This window comes from Gallinula chloropus, assembly GCF_964237585.1.
Source record: "Gallinula chloropus genome assembly, chromosome: 20".
NCBI lineage: Eukaryota > Metazoa > Chordata > Aves > Gruiformes > Rallidae > Gallinula > Gallinula chloropus.
Genome location: NC_140105.1, coordinates 6,308,766 through 6,324,655, shown reverse-complemented (window position 1 = coordinate 6,324,655; position 15,890 = coordinate 6,308,766). Strand labels below are relative to the sequence as shown.

The 15,890-nt window shown below is 39.4% G+C and overlaps 1 protein-coding gene across 8 annotated transcripts; it reads right to left on the bottom strand.

Annotated features, from left to right (window-relative positions):
• Window positions 1-4,017: 4,017 nt before the first annotated feature.
• ZNF207 (zinc finger protein 207) lies at window positions 4,018-15,769 on the bottom strand. 8 transcript variants are annotated; one of them, XM_084273754.1, is made up of 13 exons: window positions 15,632-15,769; window positions 14,022-14,148; window positions 13,456-13,594; window positions 12,706-12,876; window positions 11,943-12,018; window positions 11,400-11,447; window positions 9,144-9,214; window positions 8,019-8,179; window positions 7,278-7,370; window positions 5,854-6,096; window positions 4,966-5,128; window positions 4,583-4,766; window positions 4,018-4,362 (listed from the first exon to the last, which is right to left on the bottom strand). In XM_084273754.1, exons 1-12 carry the CDS (start codon window positions 15,670-15,672, stop codon window positions 4,606-4,608), a joined length of 1,494 nt encoding a protein of 497 aa, XP_084129880.1. In that variant the 5' UTR covers window positions 15,673-15,769; the 3' UTR covers window positions 4,018-4,362; window positions 4,583-4,605. The 8 variants fall into 8 exon arrangements, with proteins under 8 accessions (XP_084129880.1, XP_084129879.1, XP_084129881.1 ...); XM_084273753.1 differs by having other exon boundaries at window positions 4,018-4,766; XM_084273755.1 differs by having other exon boundaries at window positions 4,018-4,766; window positions 12,706-12,873.
• Between the last annotated feature and the right edge of the window lie 121 nt (window positions 15,770-15,890).

The window sequence follows — 15,890 nt, the reverse complement described above, 5'->3', positions numbered from 1 at the left end:
ACCAAACTTGCTGCAAGTTTGGGGACGTAAATATCCAACAGCCATAAAGCTGTGAAAGCCCCCAGAATGAATAAAATAAATCCCACTTGCCTCAGACTGAACAGGGCAACACTGAGACTCTGCCTCAGCCTGTCCTATGGCAGGGCTATAGGAAGAAGAAAAATTTGAATTTTAGAAAAAACATGACCCAATTAATTTAAAGACATGCATTCAAAGTTAACAGATTCCAGTGATCAAGCAAACAAAAGGAAATGAATGCAACAGCACCTATTTTGTTAGGCCCAAAACTCTGTCGCTGGTAGCTATTTATGAATTGGACAGTTTTGCTTTGCATCTTGATCAATGGAACATAAGTCAGTTATATTGGGGCATTTTTCCCATAACTGATAGTATTTACTGTACTAGTTCACAAGGAGTTAAAGATTCCATCAGCCACTGAAAATGTTCACCCTCACCTTAGTATTTCTGTAGAAGCTAGACCAGTACAATTATTAAGACACTTACTTTAAGTGTTATTAGTTACCGTTGTAAATTGGAGCCCCAGCTCATGGACTGGTATAACAGTCTCAATTTAAGGAAGAGTCATAATGCCCTTCTTGCTGTTTATAAATCTGAAGCATTCCTGGCATTTTTGGTTTTTATCTTGTATACAAAATTCTTTTGATTCCTTTAAGATAACTGCAGGTTATGTATTTGTTCAATTTTATCCCAGTTTGAAGTTAAGTTACACAGCTCTATGTAAGGACTGCTCAAGAGCTCCATCCTTTAAAATAACTGCCGAACCACAGAAGGCAGATGCAGCTCAATGTGTTTCTAGAAGCTTGTTTACATTATCCCATGCATGCACAGGGCGAGGAATAGTTGTCCACTGAAATTACTATACATCCCAGCCTCAAATTTATTAGTCAGCACCTAAAAATCTCAACCACAGAAGAAAAGTAAAATCCAAAAGTTCCAGAAGAAATTTATGTCAAGGTAAGACAAGTGAACTTTCATTATTTTATTTAAAGGAATCTTTGCCAAAGGCAGAACGATATTCTAAATGGTAGTATGAGAGAGTCACATTTAGACTTCTGAAAAACTAGCCAGGGCTTTTCCAACGTTTTCTGCCAGTGTCACCCCTTCTGCTCCAAACATTAGTAGATAACGAGATCAGCCTCTCATAATGGTATTGAGAGACCATGCATAAAATAATTCAGAACATTTTAAAGAAGCCCTACATGCCAGAAATCCTAAGTATTTTGCTGGAAGTATTTTCCCCACCTGTGTCAACATTTTCTTATAGACTGTTTATTTTGTATTCAACATTTGGATTACATTCCAATTTAAAGATTCATTAAAATCCACCTTTGAGTTCTGCCTAAATTTACCATAGCAAATCCTACACTAACAACTGAAAATCAAAGCTTCTGCCTATGTAATTATATTGCTAGAGCGGTGCAACATATACAAGAGAGATATTTTTCTGTAATCATAAAAGCTTCTGCAATCTCTTTCCTGGGAGAGATTAAATAAAACAAAAACCAGTCAGCATGGCTAGATTATATTAAGGATTTTCCTGACAGAATTATGTTGCTTAAACTCTGTACTGCAAAACAAGCTTTTATCTTTATACAAGCAATTACTACATTCAAATTACTTTTCCTCTTTTTGGGAAAATATACCATAAATCCAAATCTCTGAACATTAAGAAGCAGTATCCAAATAAATGAAGGCAGCAACCAACAGACAACATATGCACTGAAACACCTGCTTGCTTACAGAAGAGTACACACACAAAACAGAAGAGTAACTAAAGGTAGCCACATCACAGCTCTTACAACAAAGAAATGACAGGAGCAGGAAAGGAAGTATCCACATGAAATATCATGGAAGAGTTGTGCACCTGCATACTGGAAATTATTAGAGTACTGTATGAATAACACGTGGCAGTGCTCAGTTGAGGGATTATCAAAACATTACTACTAAGGGAAAGTCAATCTTGAAATGCATCCAAGCTATAAATCTGTGTAGCATCAGCTACAAAATGGTACTATTATAGGAACAATGAGGCATTCACTATTTTAAAGAGGGAAACTCTTAATACAACTTGCAAAATATGCTGAGTTCACAGTACATGCAGTAAGGTTTTCAAGTATTTACCCCAGGAGAAGTAGGGGTCTGAAAACAATATACCACTGAGTTACAGAAAGACACCAAAGGGAGAAGGTATTTACTTTACTAGGGGCAGGAGGGCAAAGCATCTTTACAGCAGCAATATGATCTTCAGAAAAAACAAGGAATTCTACAGTTTTAAAAGCAGAAGTTAAGATCACTTTGTAACATATGAATTTTATGTATAGTATTACAAAAAGGATGAATTTAAGACACTAAGTGTCTCCCCAGTGTTTTGTAGCTATCATTCTTCAATAAAGCAAAACAGAAGAAAACCAGAATATAAAGGCTTTGCCTAAGCATAATGGTTTTTTTGTTAGACTTGTATACAAAGCAAGATGAAGAGTTAACAAAAGATCTGACATCAAGGTCCACTCAGCACATCTGCAAGCCAAATACTGCACATTTGACAGGTGATCAGCAGGTACCAGTAATCAGAAAGAACTGCTTCTCAACAGAGGCTTGGAGTTATGGTCTTAAAACTTTAGAAAGTGCCTAGTAATTACTAATGGTTAAACTAAGGCCATTCAGCTGTAATTAAGAGTGTACTGCATGCTTTAGTGCTTCTATGAGCCATTCCATGACTCCAGGTTTGAAGCTGAGAGACAATGTAGTATTTTAGCTGTACTGCATTTTTGGACTTTAAGAGACAGTACAGAATAAAGCCACATGGAAGTACTCAACTCAAGCGCAGCTAGAAAACCCTGAGACTCTCAAGGGAGCCAAAATGATGAGTATTATAATTAAGTGAAAACTCCCACCAGCAACAAAATACATTCGTGGAACAGTCTGACACAAAAATGCCAATAATCTAACCTACCCTAAAAGAAGACATATGCCCATAAATTAACTTGCATAAATAAGGCTTGAGGCTGGAACATGTATTTAAAGTTGACCTGCAAATGAAAAATTCACCACCCCTTCCCCTTCCCCCCGTTGTAAAGAGGAAAGCTCTCAAATCCCTACCCTCCAAAAAGTATCTACTTCTTCATCCTCACCAGAAATATATCACATACACAGAGTCTTGTTAGACATTCAGAGAATTCCAACTTGACAGTAACTCATCACCCTACCCTCAGATAAATGATTAATCCATATGGGGATAACCCCGTTCATAACTATAATTAGAACTGATAAAAAGGTCTTTTACTCTAAACACTTCCTTTAAATGGCTGAAGAAACTCAGCCAAGATCTCATCATGGCACACAACGGACAATTTACCTTCAGACTCTGCAATTTGAAATTCTAAACTTTTGAAGTAAATATACAGCACGTAACGTGCAACACTTGCCCCCACTGTCACTTGCATGCACTGAGAAGGGCAAGCTACTTTTTCTCTTTTGCAGGTCAACTTCAATACAACATCAACTGGAAGTCACTCACCCATGTGACATGCACGAAGCTTCTAGAAATCTTTATCTAAAAGGTTCCTGAAATTCATATGCATTTCCACACCAAAAAGTCAGTTAAAGAATGAACTAAGAGGACACAGTTGGCACTAGGATGCCTTGTAAAGCAATCACTTTACATCCTACAAGCAAGTGCCAGGACTAGAAATCATTTAAAATTTATTGAGGACAAGAAAACACAAATAAAGAAACATATGCATTACGAGAAATTACAACCAGGAGTTAAGATGTACCTCCTGCAGCCTCATTTTTGAGGAGTCAGTTAATAAGTGTACAGGTCTTTGTCTACTCAGACGTGCAGCTAAGGAGCGACTTAATTTCAGAACAAGGAATTCAGATTTTTATCAAAACAGCACCAATAATTGTGTTCATTACACCGATAGCTACTATGGCATGCATCTGTACAAACCTTTCAGGCAGTTGTCCACAGCTGGTCATGAATAAAAAGGCATATAAATTTTTCTCTTCTTTTATTACAATGAAGTTTATAACAGTACAGAAAAGTCACACGACCTTAGTGGGTCAGTTTACTTAAACCCTGAAACAGGATGAACTCTAAATACATTAAATATTGTTACAAGTTCAGACTTAAATGTACAAGTAGTTGGAAACAGTTACAGCCCTCACCAAACTATGTTGGGGACATGAAGTCCAACAGCACTTGAAGTGCTGTGAAGGCATCATTTCACAAAGAGCAACATAATGTTACAGAACTTGCCTTTAAGGTGGTATGTTCATGTAATTCCAGCGCCTTCACAATTTAACGAACCATATTTACTATACTTCACTTCTAAAAACCTAGATGAAACATGAAAAAGAAGCCATACAGTATAAATTGCAACATCAGGAAAGGTTCCTGTTATTATTCCAAATAATTTTTCCCATGTAAAGTAAGAATGTCCAATAGCTCCTTGCATGTGGGAAGATACTTATTTTTTTAAAGTCACAATGAAGCCTTAATTGACGGAAGCTCGGCTATATTAACAGCACAAGATGAGAAAAGGTTTAATCTCCAAACCTATTAGAGCGTGTGTAGTAGCATCAGTAGCGGCCACCCTGCGACATTACAGGAGGTCTCATTCCCATTGGAGGTCGAGGAGGTCCACTTTGGTAAGGGGGTACCATCGGAGGTCCCTGACCGTATGGAGGCATCGCTCCAGGAAGATATCCTGGCATGCCCTGGTGATGAGCACCATACTGACCTATAAACAGAACATTTAAGATGCAAAGAATTTTATTTATTTTCTTTCCTTTTTCTTTTTTTTAAATAATGGGCAGAAGTTGCGTTTTGTGAAAAGCTTCTCACAGACACACACTCCGCCAGTATGTCACTTAAGTTTTAAACGTCTGCAACACAGACAACTCTTTTCAAGACAGGAAAGCTTGGAAATTTATGATTACCATGAGGTGGCATGGGAGGTCTCATTCCTTGTTGTTGTGGAGGAATTCCTGGCTGTGGTGGCATCATACCTCCAATTGGTCCAACTGGTGGATTACCCAAGGAAGCTTGTCCTGGTCGAGGAAGATTACGCTGATACTTCGGCAACTGTGCCCTTCTCTCTTCCTAAAAGCAGGAACAGACAACCATACACATTTGTAAGACTAGAACTCACCAAAAGCAAAGTAAATAAAAATGTAACAAAGCAGATTATGGGTACTGAATTGTTTCATCTATCTCACAAGTTCAAAGACCGCTATTAGTAGCATTACACAGTAGCACAGGGATTATTCTCCCTTCTCTCAAAGTTACTGTATTAACACTGCCCAATCTAGGGTTTGTAAGCAACACACACTTTCCTCCTCCCTAAAGAAAGCCTCATCCTTGTAACAAGTTGAGACAAAAAAAGCCTAACACAAATCTGGAGATACATGAACTGAAATTAAGGTTCACTTGTTTTATCCATAAACTCTGTATTTCTGACTGCTGTAATAGTGGCACCAAGACCACCTCAAACTGCTACGTCTTCTGTCCTACACACATTAGCTGTATCCATTTAACTTCAAGCTTGAAGTCATACACAGAAAAACTCTAAACTCTGAGTTAGACAATCTCCTACTGATAACAAAAGTGAGGCTTCAACCTGCAGCAGGATCACTGCAATAGGCCAGTTATTGCTTTGCAACCAAAGTTTCTCAATTCAATGGTTCTGTTGCATTAATCTGGCAAACTCCACACTCCCACTGTTATTACAATACCCATGATGCAGAGCAGAGAAGAAATTCTATTTCATCAGTCGTATCAGCCTAAGTAGCATTTTTCAGTAAGACAATGAAAATATTTTAACTTACCAGTGATATATCCTCATCTGGATGGATCAACTTACTGGTTGCACTGGTTGTTGTGAGGGTAGCAGGCTTACTTGTTATGGATGTAGCTGGTTTAGCTGCAGTACTGTTTGTCGTGCTAGTGGTTGAGGCTGTTGACTGCGTGTAAGCAGGGAATGTAGGTTTGGGGGGTTCTGTTGTTGTTGCAGGTGTAGAATTCAAAGGTTTGAAATCAGTACCAACTGGACCTGGAACAGCTGCTGCAGCCTGTGAAATACAGAGATAGATCAATATTTATTTCTCAAAACATAAAAACAAACACTTAAATGATGTCTGTTAGACCTCTGAAACCTTCCAGTGAGATATATATTAAAACAAGCTTGACAAAAGTAAAGTTCAGCCTCATTGCATACTAGAGCAACTGAAAACAAGACAAAATAAACCCCAGTTTATAGACAATTATACACACACACACACTGGAAAGTCTAAAATTTGCAGGTCAAAAGCCACAAGAAACAACCACCAAAGAGCCCCCCGCTATCATAATTTCCTTCTCAAATACAGAGTTTGGTGTCTAATTCTTTTCTGAATTACTTTTAAGAGCCTATACTTAGAAATTCCTTGTTCTCTCACTAAATTATTAGCAACCATTAGTTTAGAGTACAGCTCAAAGTGTTAGCATTTGTTAAAATGAGATATTTAAGAAAAGTTTAAATATTTAAGAAAGCACTATTGTGTCAGGGTTTTTAAGCGTTCTCTCTAGGAAAACACTGCAGTATTTTCACAAAAGACTCTGTCTCTCTATAGATCTTTAATCTTGCTTGTGAAAAGAATCAACTGAAGGCAGATACAACGTCCACTAAATTCCAGCATACCACCTTTCCTATTTTTCTTAAATTAACTGTTAGACAAGAAAAGTTTGTTTTACCAGGCTTTCTCTGAAGACACAATAATCTCCAAAGCAAGCATTGAGAGAATGCTTTTTCTAGTCACTATACATTTACAGCTATCTGAACTTTCCAATCAAAAGTAGTATTTCAATTTTTTTGCACATAATGCAAACTGCTAAGTTCCCTAAATTATGATGTACCATATTAAACAACATAAACTAAAAAAAGCCTTCACCATGCATCAAGCTAATCACTGCCCACTAAAATGCATTTAACTGCTTTCATGCTTATTTAACCCTTTAGAACCAGGACGGAGCATTTCATTCTTTCACACTAAGAAAAATCAGGCACTTTGATGTGCTTATTTCTAATAAGATGCAACTAACAATCAAAGCTTATGTTTAGCTGGTAAAACTGCAGAAACAGAAATGTAACAGAAATTATCTGAAGAAACAGGAATGTAACAGAAATAAGATGTCTAGTCCATTTTAGGTTTTACAGAATGGTCCAAAGGGTTAAGTTGCAAAGCAATTTGTTTAACTGTGACTTCCTGCGTACTTGTGCTGTGCTAGGAAACAGAGCGTTAGAAGATGCTGACAGACTTTCTGAATTGGAGGAAGCTGCACTTGAGCTTGTGACAGGTGTCCCCATCTGTAGCATAAAAGAAAGGAAACAGTGAAAAGTCTCCAAACAAATGGGTGGAAAGTATCCAGATGAAAGGATTTCTTATGCTAAGACCTTTCTGATAAAAGGACTGTGTTTTCGTAAACAAGTATCTCCCCTGCACAAGTCCATAAGGCAAGTAGTACACTACCAAGGTTTCTGCAACATACTTGAGAATAAGCGAAAACTTCTGGATTTATACACGAGCGAAATCAAAGGGTAGAGGTCACAAGCCACTATCAATTCCCCACTTCCCTCCCCAAAACATTTCAACAAATTTTTACTACCTTAGCTTACACCTAAACTTTTTAAAGTAAAAAAAGCCATCTTAATTCAGGCAATTTTTAACCAATTTAACAGGACTACAGCATAAATTAGTCCATCAGTAGAGAGCCCATTATGAAAAGGGATTAAAGAAAGAAGTGTTTTGCCTACTCCTTTCCTCCCCATGTGCTTACAGAACTTCTGTCTGGTTTCACGGCTGTTACAAGACAAATCTACACTGAACTAAATTTAAGGATCAAGACAAGCAAGACACTTAGCCAGTCATTTCTTGGGCCTCCTCAATAACAGACTCTGTTGACACAGTGGCAATTTGAAGAATGTAACAGTAGATTCCAGGCTATGACACCGTACCTGCCCTGCACTTGGGAACAGTGGTTTAGTAACTGGAGGCTGTGGGGTAGGTGCCGTTGCAGTAGGAGCTGGAGGCCTGTTAAGTATGCCTGGTGCTGTAACAGGCTGTGCTTGTGTCATTGGAGGCATACCAGGACGAGGACCAACAGGCGGTGGCATACCTACAACAACAAAGGACCAGTAACAGATCAGGCTGAAGGAAGGAAGAACACTCCTTTAGAGGACTGTGTTCCTTAGAACAATCTCCCCAAGGAAGACATATTTTTAAGGCAACAGTAAAATAAAACATGACAAATAGTAATGCAGCAGTCACCAATGAATGTCCACACATAGGCAGTAACCTCAAACACCTCAGAGCTATACTGAATTAAGCTGTTTTCTACAACAGCTTCAACAAAGAACAAGTTCATATATCAATGCAATTAATGCTGTAACTGTTTCCAACACTCTGAGTCTATGCTGCCAAGCGCGTGGATAAAATTGTTACAAAATCCACGAGACACAACCATTATTAAGGGTAGCAGAACTTTGAATACAGATCAGTCTTTAGCACAGTGGAATGGTGACACGGGGCTACTTTTTGCAGCCTATCATCACAATCCATGCACTTTGTATGTGTGGAGCTGTTCAGAGATGAGAAGTGAACAGCTCACATAGGTTCCACCATATTACTGTGGAGGAGAACTAGGCTGTAGCTACCCTAGGGGCTTGCTTCCTTCTGCAGTGAGAAATGCAGGCAAACCAGAATATCTCAAGCCATCACAGCATAGATGCTGGTCAAGTGGCACAACGTTTTCAATCACTACAATTTCCAGTGGCCACAGACACTAAAACAGGAACGAAGAAAGACTAAACAACACAAAAGCCAGAAAAAAATGCAATAGAAAGAAAGAACTACATTCTATATAACTTTACAATGGTACCAAACACAAATAATTATTTCTAGCTAAAAGCCATTAAGTGAACCCTTTTGACTGTGCACAAGAATGGCTTCTTTGGCAATCAATCCACACCAAGATGGTGGCATAACTCTATACATTCTTTATATGAATTCTTAATCTCAGTATAAATAAATGAATTTAATGTAGCTCTCACCATAGTATGAGTTCGACAACCCTGACCTACCTGGTGGCATACCAGGCATAAGAGGTGGTATTCCTGGCCCAGGAGGCATCATTCCACCCATTGGCATCATCCTATTAAACAGAAAATGAGCACTGGTATGAACATTCATGATAAGCTCGTAAGACAACTGGCACACACCTGTATTAGATGAAAAAATATAGTAAATAATTTCAAGAAGCTTTTAAAGGCATTCAAAACCAGCTGACACCACAGTTAGAAATGTTTTTTCCACAAGGAAAAAAACCCAACCAACCAAGAAAAGCCCCACAGACTTCTAATCTGAACTTCAATTCCTGCAGCTTTCACTTCCACTACTAATAACAGATTTCCAAAACTGTTCTCTCTCCTGAAATTTATTTCAGACTATTAGTTTCATCAGTGTTCCAAGAATCAGAAAATTTCAAAGTAGGAAAATCAGCTAACTCGAATCACATAAAATCACTGAACATCTGTTATCACTCATTTCCAACACCACAAGTCTATTTGTGGTTATAGCACCTTCATACTACTAAAATGTATTTTCCTTCCTCTAGTGAATTGTAGACAGCCCAAATCTGCAAGTTATCTACAAAATACCAATAAAAACAGAAAGAAGAAAGGAGAAGAATGCTTCCCTATGGTAAGGATTAGAAAGTTTAAAAAAGATTCCCCTTTTCTAAGTAGTTTTTATGGTATGCTTTTCTGTGTACCTCAGAAAAGGTTGGTGGTTGGTTGGGGTTTTTTCTTTGCTGATACCTGGAGAAAAAGATTGGTCTGTAATTCCTAACAGAAAGGTGGCATCTGAATGTCTCCTTTTATCTTTATCTACTAAACCACACTACAGATTAATACACATTTGCCACCTAAATCATACACGCAAGCCTTAACATAAGCAAATTCCACCTGCACAGGTCTGCAAACTGTAACACTACAAGCTTTAACATTAGGAAACTACTGGTGAATAGCATAGAATGGCTTGGGTTGGAAGGCATCTTAAAGCCCATGCAGTCCCACCCCCTGCCAGGGCCTCAGCACCCTCACAGGGCAGAATTACTTACTAGTAGCTTATATAAATCTACCTACTTACAGTTTAAATATGCAGTTCCTTTACAGGGAACAAACCAAGCATTGCTTAAGTTTTTTTCCAGACACTCAAAGCAGAATTAGGGCAACAAAAGAATGCTTACTACTTTAGTTAGCAACATAAGCAGATAGGTAGAAGTCAAGTGCACACCAGAACCCCACTAAGAAGCAGTTTCTATTTGCATGACAAAGTCAAAACCCTCCACCATATGGAAACAAATCATCATAAACAAGTGAGTATTCATTCTGCAAAGCAAACTGCTCCCCGGTCTTTGTTCCTTGCCTACCACTGCCAGGAAAACAACCATCACTGCAAAAGCAGTAATGGCTGGGAACACAGTGCAACTGCCCCTTGTTCAGGTTACTGGCTGCAGAAGGCAAAGCCAAGTCTTGCTGCCCACTGAGACCCCAAGAAGTGCTGCTACAAGATGACAGAGACTGCGGGGACAGCGCTAGAACTAGTGTCACACTACAACTGCAGTTGCCTCCTAGGTCCTAATTCTTCTTTGCCCAGTTATAAACAACACATCACCCATGTAAATAAGCACAAAAATGTAGATTAAACTAAGTAAAAGCATCATGTAACACCACACCCTCCCACCTAAAATTTCACCAAAATGCAAATGAATTTTTGCAAATTAATTTGTAATTTACTAGATGCCATCACATTCGCCTGAAGTCAAGGAGTTGAGAGAGGACTAAGCACCAGCCAGCGTAACACAATTCTGTTCACTTTCCACCCAGAAAAGCTGGTGATGAGCATCCACAAGATGTTCAACCATGACATAATTTTTTAATTCAAGGACTATTAAAAAACATTTGCATCCCAAAAAGAGAGCAACCTTTCACCTCAGTGAACTTTAAAACTTAGAAGCAAAGTTCCTGCAGTATGTCCTCCAATGTAAAGCATATAGCACATGGAGCTGTACCCCAGCTCAAGATGGAAGTCTCTAAGAGTCTATTTTACTAACATTTTGTAGAACCCATTTCTCATAACGTAATAGCTTTGTAATACTCATTTAGATAAAGCATAAAAACTTCAGCTATTATACAGTAACAAAACCTAACAAGACATTTTCCCCAAATTCTTAGGCAATACTCAGAGGTTTTCAGTAAGACAATTTCAAGCTTATCAAAACATGACATAAAATGGCATAATGAATGTACCTAGAATTACATTAATGAGATGCTTACATGTTTCCACCACAAAATGACTGCATGTATTTTCTCTGTTGATGCAATCTGTGAAAATTTATGACAAAATCAAAAATCTAACTGTGATTTTCCCAACACATTGTGAAAGGGTACTGTGTCAACCCCAAACAAACATAAAAACCAACAGCTTTCTTTTTCCCAAAACACAATTTAAAACATCCAGTATTTTTTTTCGTTTTAGGTCCATGACTGATAACCAGATGCATGACACGTGCAATATACAAAGGAACAGTGGTTCACAGAAGGCTCTAAACCAACACAACAATTTTACATTATTATACTACTACTCAATTAAGTCAGGAGAAAAGGCAACACACTTTACACATTAACTCATAGCTTGGCCATATTTTAATGTTGGTTTACAGCCACCAGTTCTTTGGTTAGTCTTAATATTTAGTTAGTCTTAATATTAAGGTTAGAGTTCACAAATTCCCATGTACATTTTTCCAAATACTTTTACTTTTTCTGTGACAGGTTAAAATGCACAGTATCAACATGTAATAAGTCTTTTTTGCTACTCACCCAGGTGGCATTCCAGGCATAACTGGAGGCATTCCAGGCATCATAGGTGGAACACCAGCCATTAATGGTGGTATACCTTAGAAGAAAAATAAATTTTGAACAACTCTGGCAATACACAGTCACTAACAAATGTCATCTAATAAATTCAGAGGACATAAATGCTTTACAGGAAGCTCTTTAAGACTCAGTTTGGAAAAAACACAGCAATTCACGTTGTGCTGCTTGTAAACAATCTGCCAATCTGACAGATCCATTGTTCTCAGTCCCACAAGACACTGTAAATTTACTGGGTAGTCTTCAAAGACCATGCTTTATTGTTACAGAAAATGTAATTAGAAGAGACCAATTTTTGCTCACTGTCATTGATCAAAATCTTTTCCTTGATGTATCTGCAGCCTGTGTATAAACTGCCTATTCTATGTTAGTAGCCTTTCTGCCCTGCTCCAAAATCTTACGGAACACCACAAATAACTATTATTGGTAATCTTATGTTGAAGTACTAATCTGTTTTACTACCATATTAACATTCCTTCAGTCTTGGCAACAGCATTAGGTATCTTAATCTACTTCACAAAGATGATACATGTGCACTCACACAGAATGGGAGAAGAAAATAAAAGAAACTGTTTATGTGCACCTCACAGAACTACTCTGTGATCTCCAACATCCAGCATGACTCAGGACAGATTATTATTCCAGCATACAAGCAGCAATTTGTACTTCTATCCAGTCTTTCATTAACTGCCTTAAAACACCAGCTCACCTGGAGGCATCCCAGGTGCACCTGGCACAGGAGGCAGTCCTGGTTGTGCCATTGGGGGAATGTACCCCTGCTGTGGCTGAACTTGCTGGGGTTGAAATGAAGTTGAAGCTGCAGATTCATCATCTTCATACTCATCAGAATCATCCTGTTGTTTCTTTTTTTGGCTCTCTGCTGAGAAGTAAAATGTATATGGTCAGACTGAAGGCAAATTATATTCTATAAAATTCTTTTTATCTGGAGTATTCTAGATGGAATAAAAATATTAACATTTAAATCTTATCAGCGTGTTCAAAGATTCATAGAGTTAGGAAGAAAGAATAGGTGACCCGATCTATAAAACATAAAGGGAAGGAAAGTGACTCACATTGTAACAAACCTCAACATAAGAGTCTGCCTTCAGGTCAGGCTCACATGCTTGAATAAGCCAAAGTAGCTCAAACAAAAGCATACTTCAACAGCAAAGAGATCTAAGTATTTACGCATCTTTGGGCTGGCACTTAACCCTCAAAAATAAAATCACCACCCCCACATTCATTAGGTAATTGTTGTAGCTGTGCAGGCACGCAGCCATCTCTCAACAGGAAAAGTATCTCATCCTTCTAAATGACTGGCAAATGCCTAGAGCTGCGGTTAGAGAACGCATTAAACCCAACCCCTGCTCTTCTCTGAGGTAAGATCTGTACCACCAGCTCCCTATCAGTAAGCAGCAGACTAGAGAGAGAACAGATGACCAGCTAGATCACACTTTACCCTGAGTTTTTTGTTCAAGTAACCTCCTCCGTTCCTCCATATCTTTTTCTGGAATGCCCTCCATGCCATAGATTTCCAGTTCAATGTCTGTTCTTCCAGGAATAGCATTTGGAACAGCATCTATTGTTTCTTTATGTACCTAGAAAAAGAAAATAGAAGAAAGTCCTCCTGACCACAATTCAGGCTGGATTCTGTGTGTTCTTCAGACAGTTTCACATTACAAAAGAACATCCTTAATCAGATCTGTCTGGCCAAGTACTTTCCTGGAGTTTCCTAATCACTGTTAATTACTTTACACTTCTAGAAGCAATCCATAAAAATGTTCTTCTGAACACCACGACAAGACCTTCACTCTTCATACACCCCAAAACCAACAGCAGCCATATCTACAGTATACTCTCAGAATTACTGCTGACAGAGCAGGACACCTGTTCTGGAAACAGACCACTGCTGTCTTTCTCCCATCAGTTTAAGACTCTGGAAGCACACACACACACACCCTTTTCAATATTCATCATTAACTCCTAAATACCAATAAGAAAAGCTTATGTAAGTCTAAAGCTTACCTGCATACAATGTATAGCTAAGCCAGGTCCTGTATACAGTTTCTTATGACATATATGGCATTTAAAGTGCTTTGCTTTTTGATGCTGTATAAGGATTTTTTCATCATCAAAATCCCTGTTACAATACCTGTTGGAAGACTGTTAAGGAAACATTTAATCCCGAAAGTGACCTAGCAGTAAGCCAAGCAGCACTACTGTGATTTTTAAGTGAGAAAAATAAAAAGGAAGCATCTGAGCATTTAAAGCATGACAAATCCTTCATAGATGTCTGAAACAAAACCTCCTCCTCCCACCACCTCGCATTTCCTTCTTCACATCAGTACAAAACCAGCAAGATGGTTCATGCTATCAGAATCATCATTATCATAATTTGATTTCATACTGACACATACTTTTCAAGTTCCAGTTATTTCTAGTAGACTCATTCTTTCTCTGCATATATATAGTTGTTAAATCCTTAAAGGAGAAACAGATTTGAAATCCACAAAAAGGAAGTGATACTAAACACAACTACCTATTTCTTAACTAGTATGGCTAGCTAACATTTATAAAAGGAAACAAAGTCTTTCATGAAAAACACATTTCCTTTCTCTGTCACCCAGCTATCAATTCTTATGACACTGCGTAACTTGCGGCAGTCATTACAGAATTGTTTTTTAAACGAAAACATTTTAAACAAAGCACTTTCTGGACATCTATGCAACAGAAGAGGTAACCTACAACTTCCTTTATGCAGGTCAGCATTAGTAGTTCAGGAAACACTCCAAACATAACTTTATAAGCAAGCAAACGTGAATTCGTTATTAGTTGTTCCTTGTTATCATGTCCCTCACTTCCACCAGAACTTGGAATATATTAATAATGAAAACAAGCAGAGATACCATCCAACATGAAATAGTAAAGTATCTCAGAATAATTTATAAATTCCTTTATTAAGCAATTCCAAATTCGGCAGAAACATTTTGGAGAAAAAGCAAATCTGCAATAACCCCCCAACAGAAGGCAGGCTCTCAATGAGCAGTCGAAGAAAAATCTACTGGTATTTCGAATACTGGGAACTCAGACATACGAATTTGAAAGCCTCCCGATCCTCTCCCAAAAAAGTTTTTAGTCTCTTAACCACACCTGCCCCATTTCTTCTTGGCTAGGTTTATTTATCAGAGGCAGGGCTTTCTTCTGTAGACATCCTTCCCCCCGGGCGACAAAGATCGTTCTCCATTTTCCCTACGAAGTCGGCAATCCCGCCGGGCCTGGCCGCAGGAGCAGCCTGCCGAGGAAGCCGCGGCCTGCCCTGGCTTCACGGATCAGACGCGAGGCCGCGGCCGCAAGCGAAGCAGGCGGGAGTGGGCGGACTAGGCCGCGGGGGGGGGGGGAGGGGAAGGGTAGAAGCAGAGGAAAGGCACCCCATCCCCGCGCCGAGAAGCGCAAAACCGGAACGTGACCGAGCACGGAGCCAAACCGTACCGCGGGTGGAAAGAAGTGGCCCCCTCCGCCACAGCGAGGAGCCGAGCAAAGAACGGGGTAGAAAGGGGCAGAAACACGACCGAGCCAGGCCGCCCCGCTCCCCCGCCCCGCTCTCCACACCCGCCTAGTCCCACACAGAAGGATACCAGCACCAAGGCTTCAGCTGCTTCTTCTTCTTACGACCCATGGCGGCGGCGCCCCCGACCTACAGAGAAGAAAGACAACCGAACTCTTTCCTCCTGAACCGCAGCGCGCTCACCACCCTCTCCACAGGGACGACCCGATCCGGCACAAAATGGCCGCCACGGCCCGTCCTGGCGCCACCGCCTTCCAGCTCCCAGCCTGCCCTGCGCCGCGGCGATAGAGGGGAGGTGCCCACGTGCCGAGCTCCCGGCTGTCCCCGCT

What these genes read in the sequence shown, in the direction of transcription:
- ZNF207 (XM_084273753.1), bottom strand. Translation starts at nt 15,672, where the DNA reads ATGGGTCGTAAGAAGAAGAAGCAGCTGAAGCCTTGGTGCTG. An exon ending in TCATTTTGTGGTGGAAACAT is followed by an intron (nt 9,215 to 11,399) that starts GTAAGCATCTCA and finishes TCTGTTTAATAG; the next exon opens with GATGATGCCAATGGGTGGAA. An exon ending in ACCTCCCATGCCACCTCATG is followed by an intron (nt 4,767 to 4,965) that starts GTAATCATAAAT and finishes TTCTGTTTATAG; the next exon opens with GTCAGTATGGTGCTCATCAC.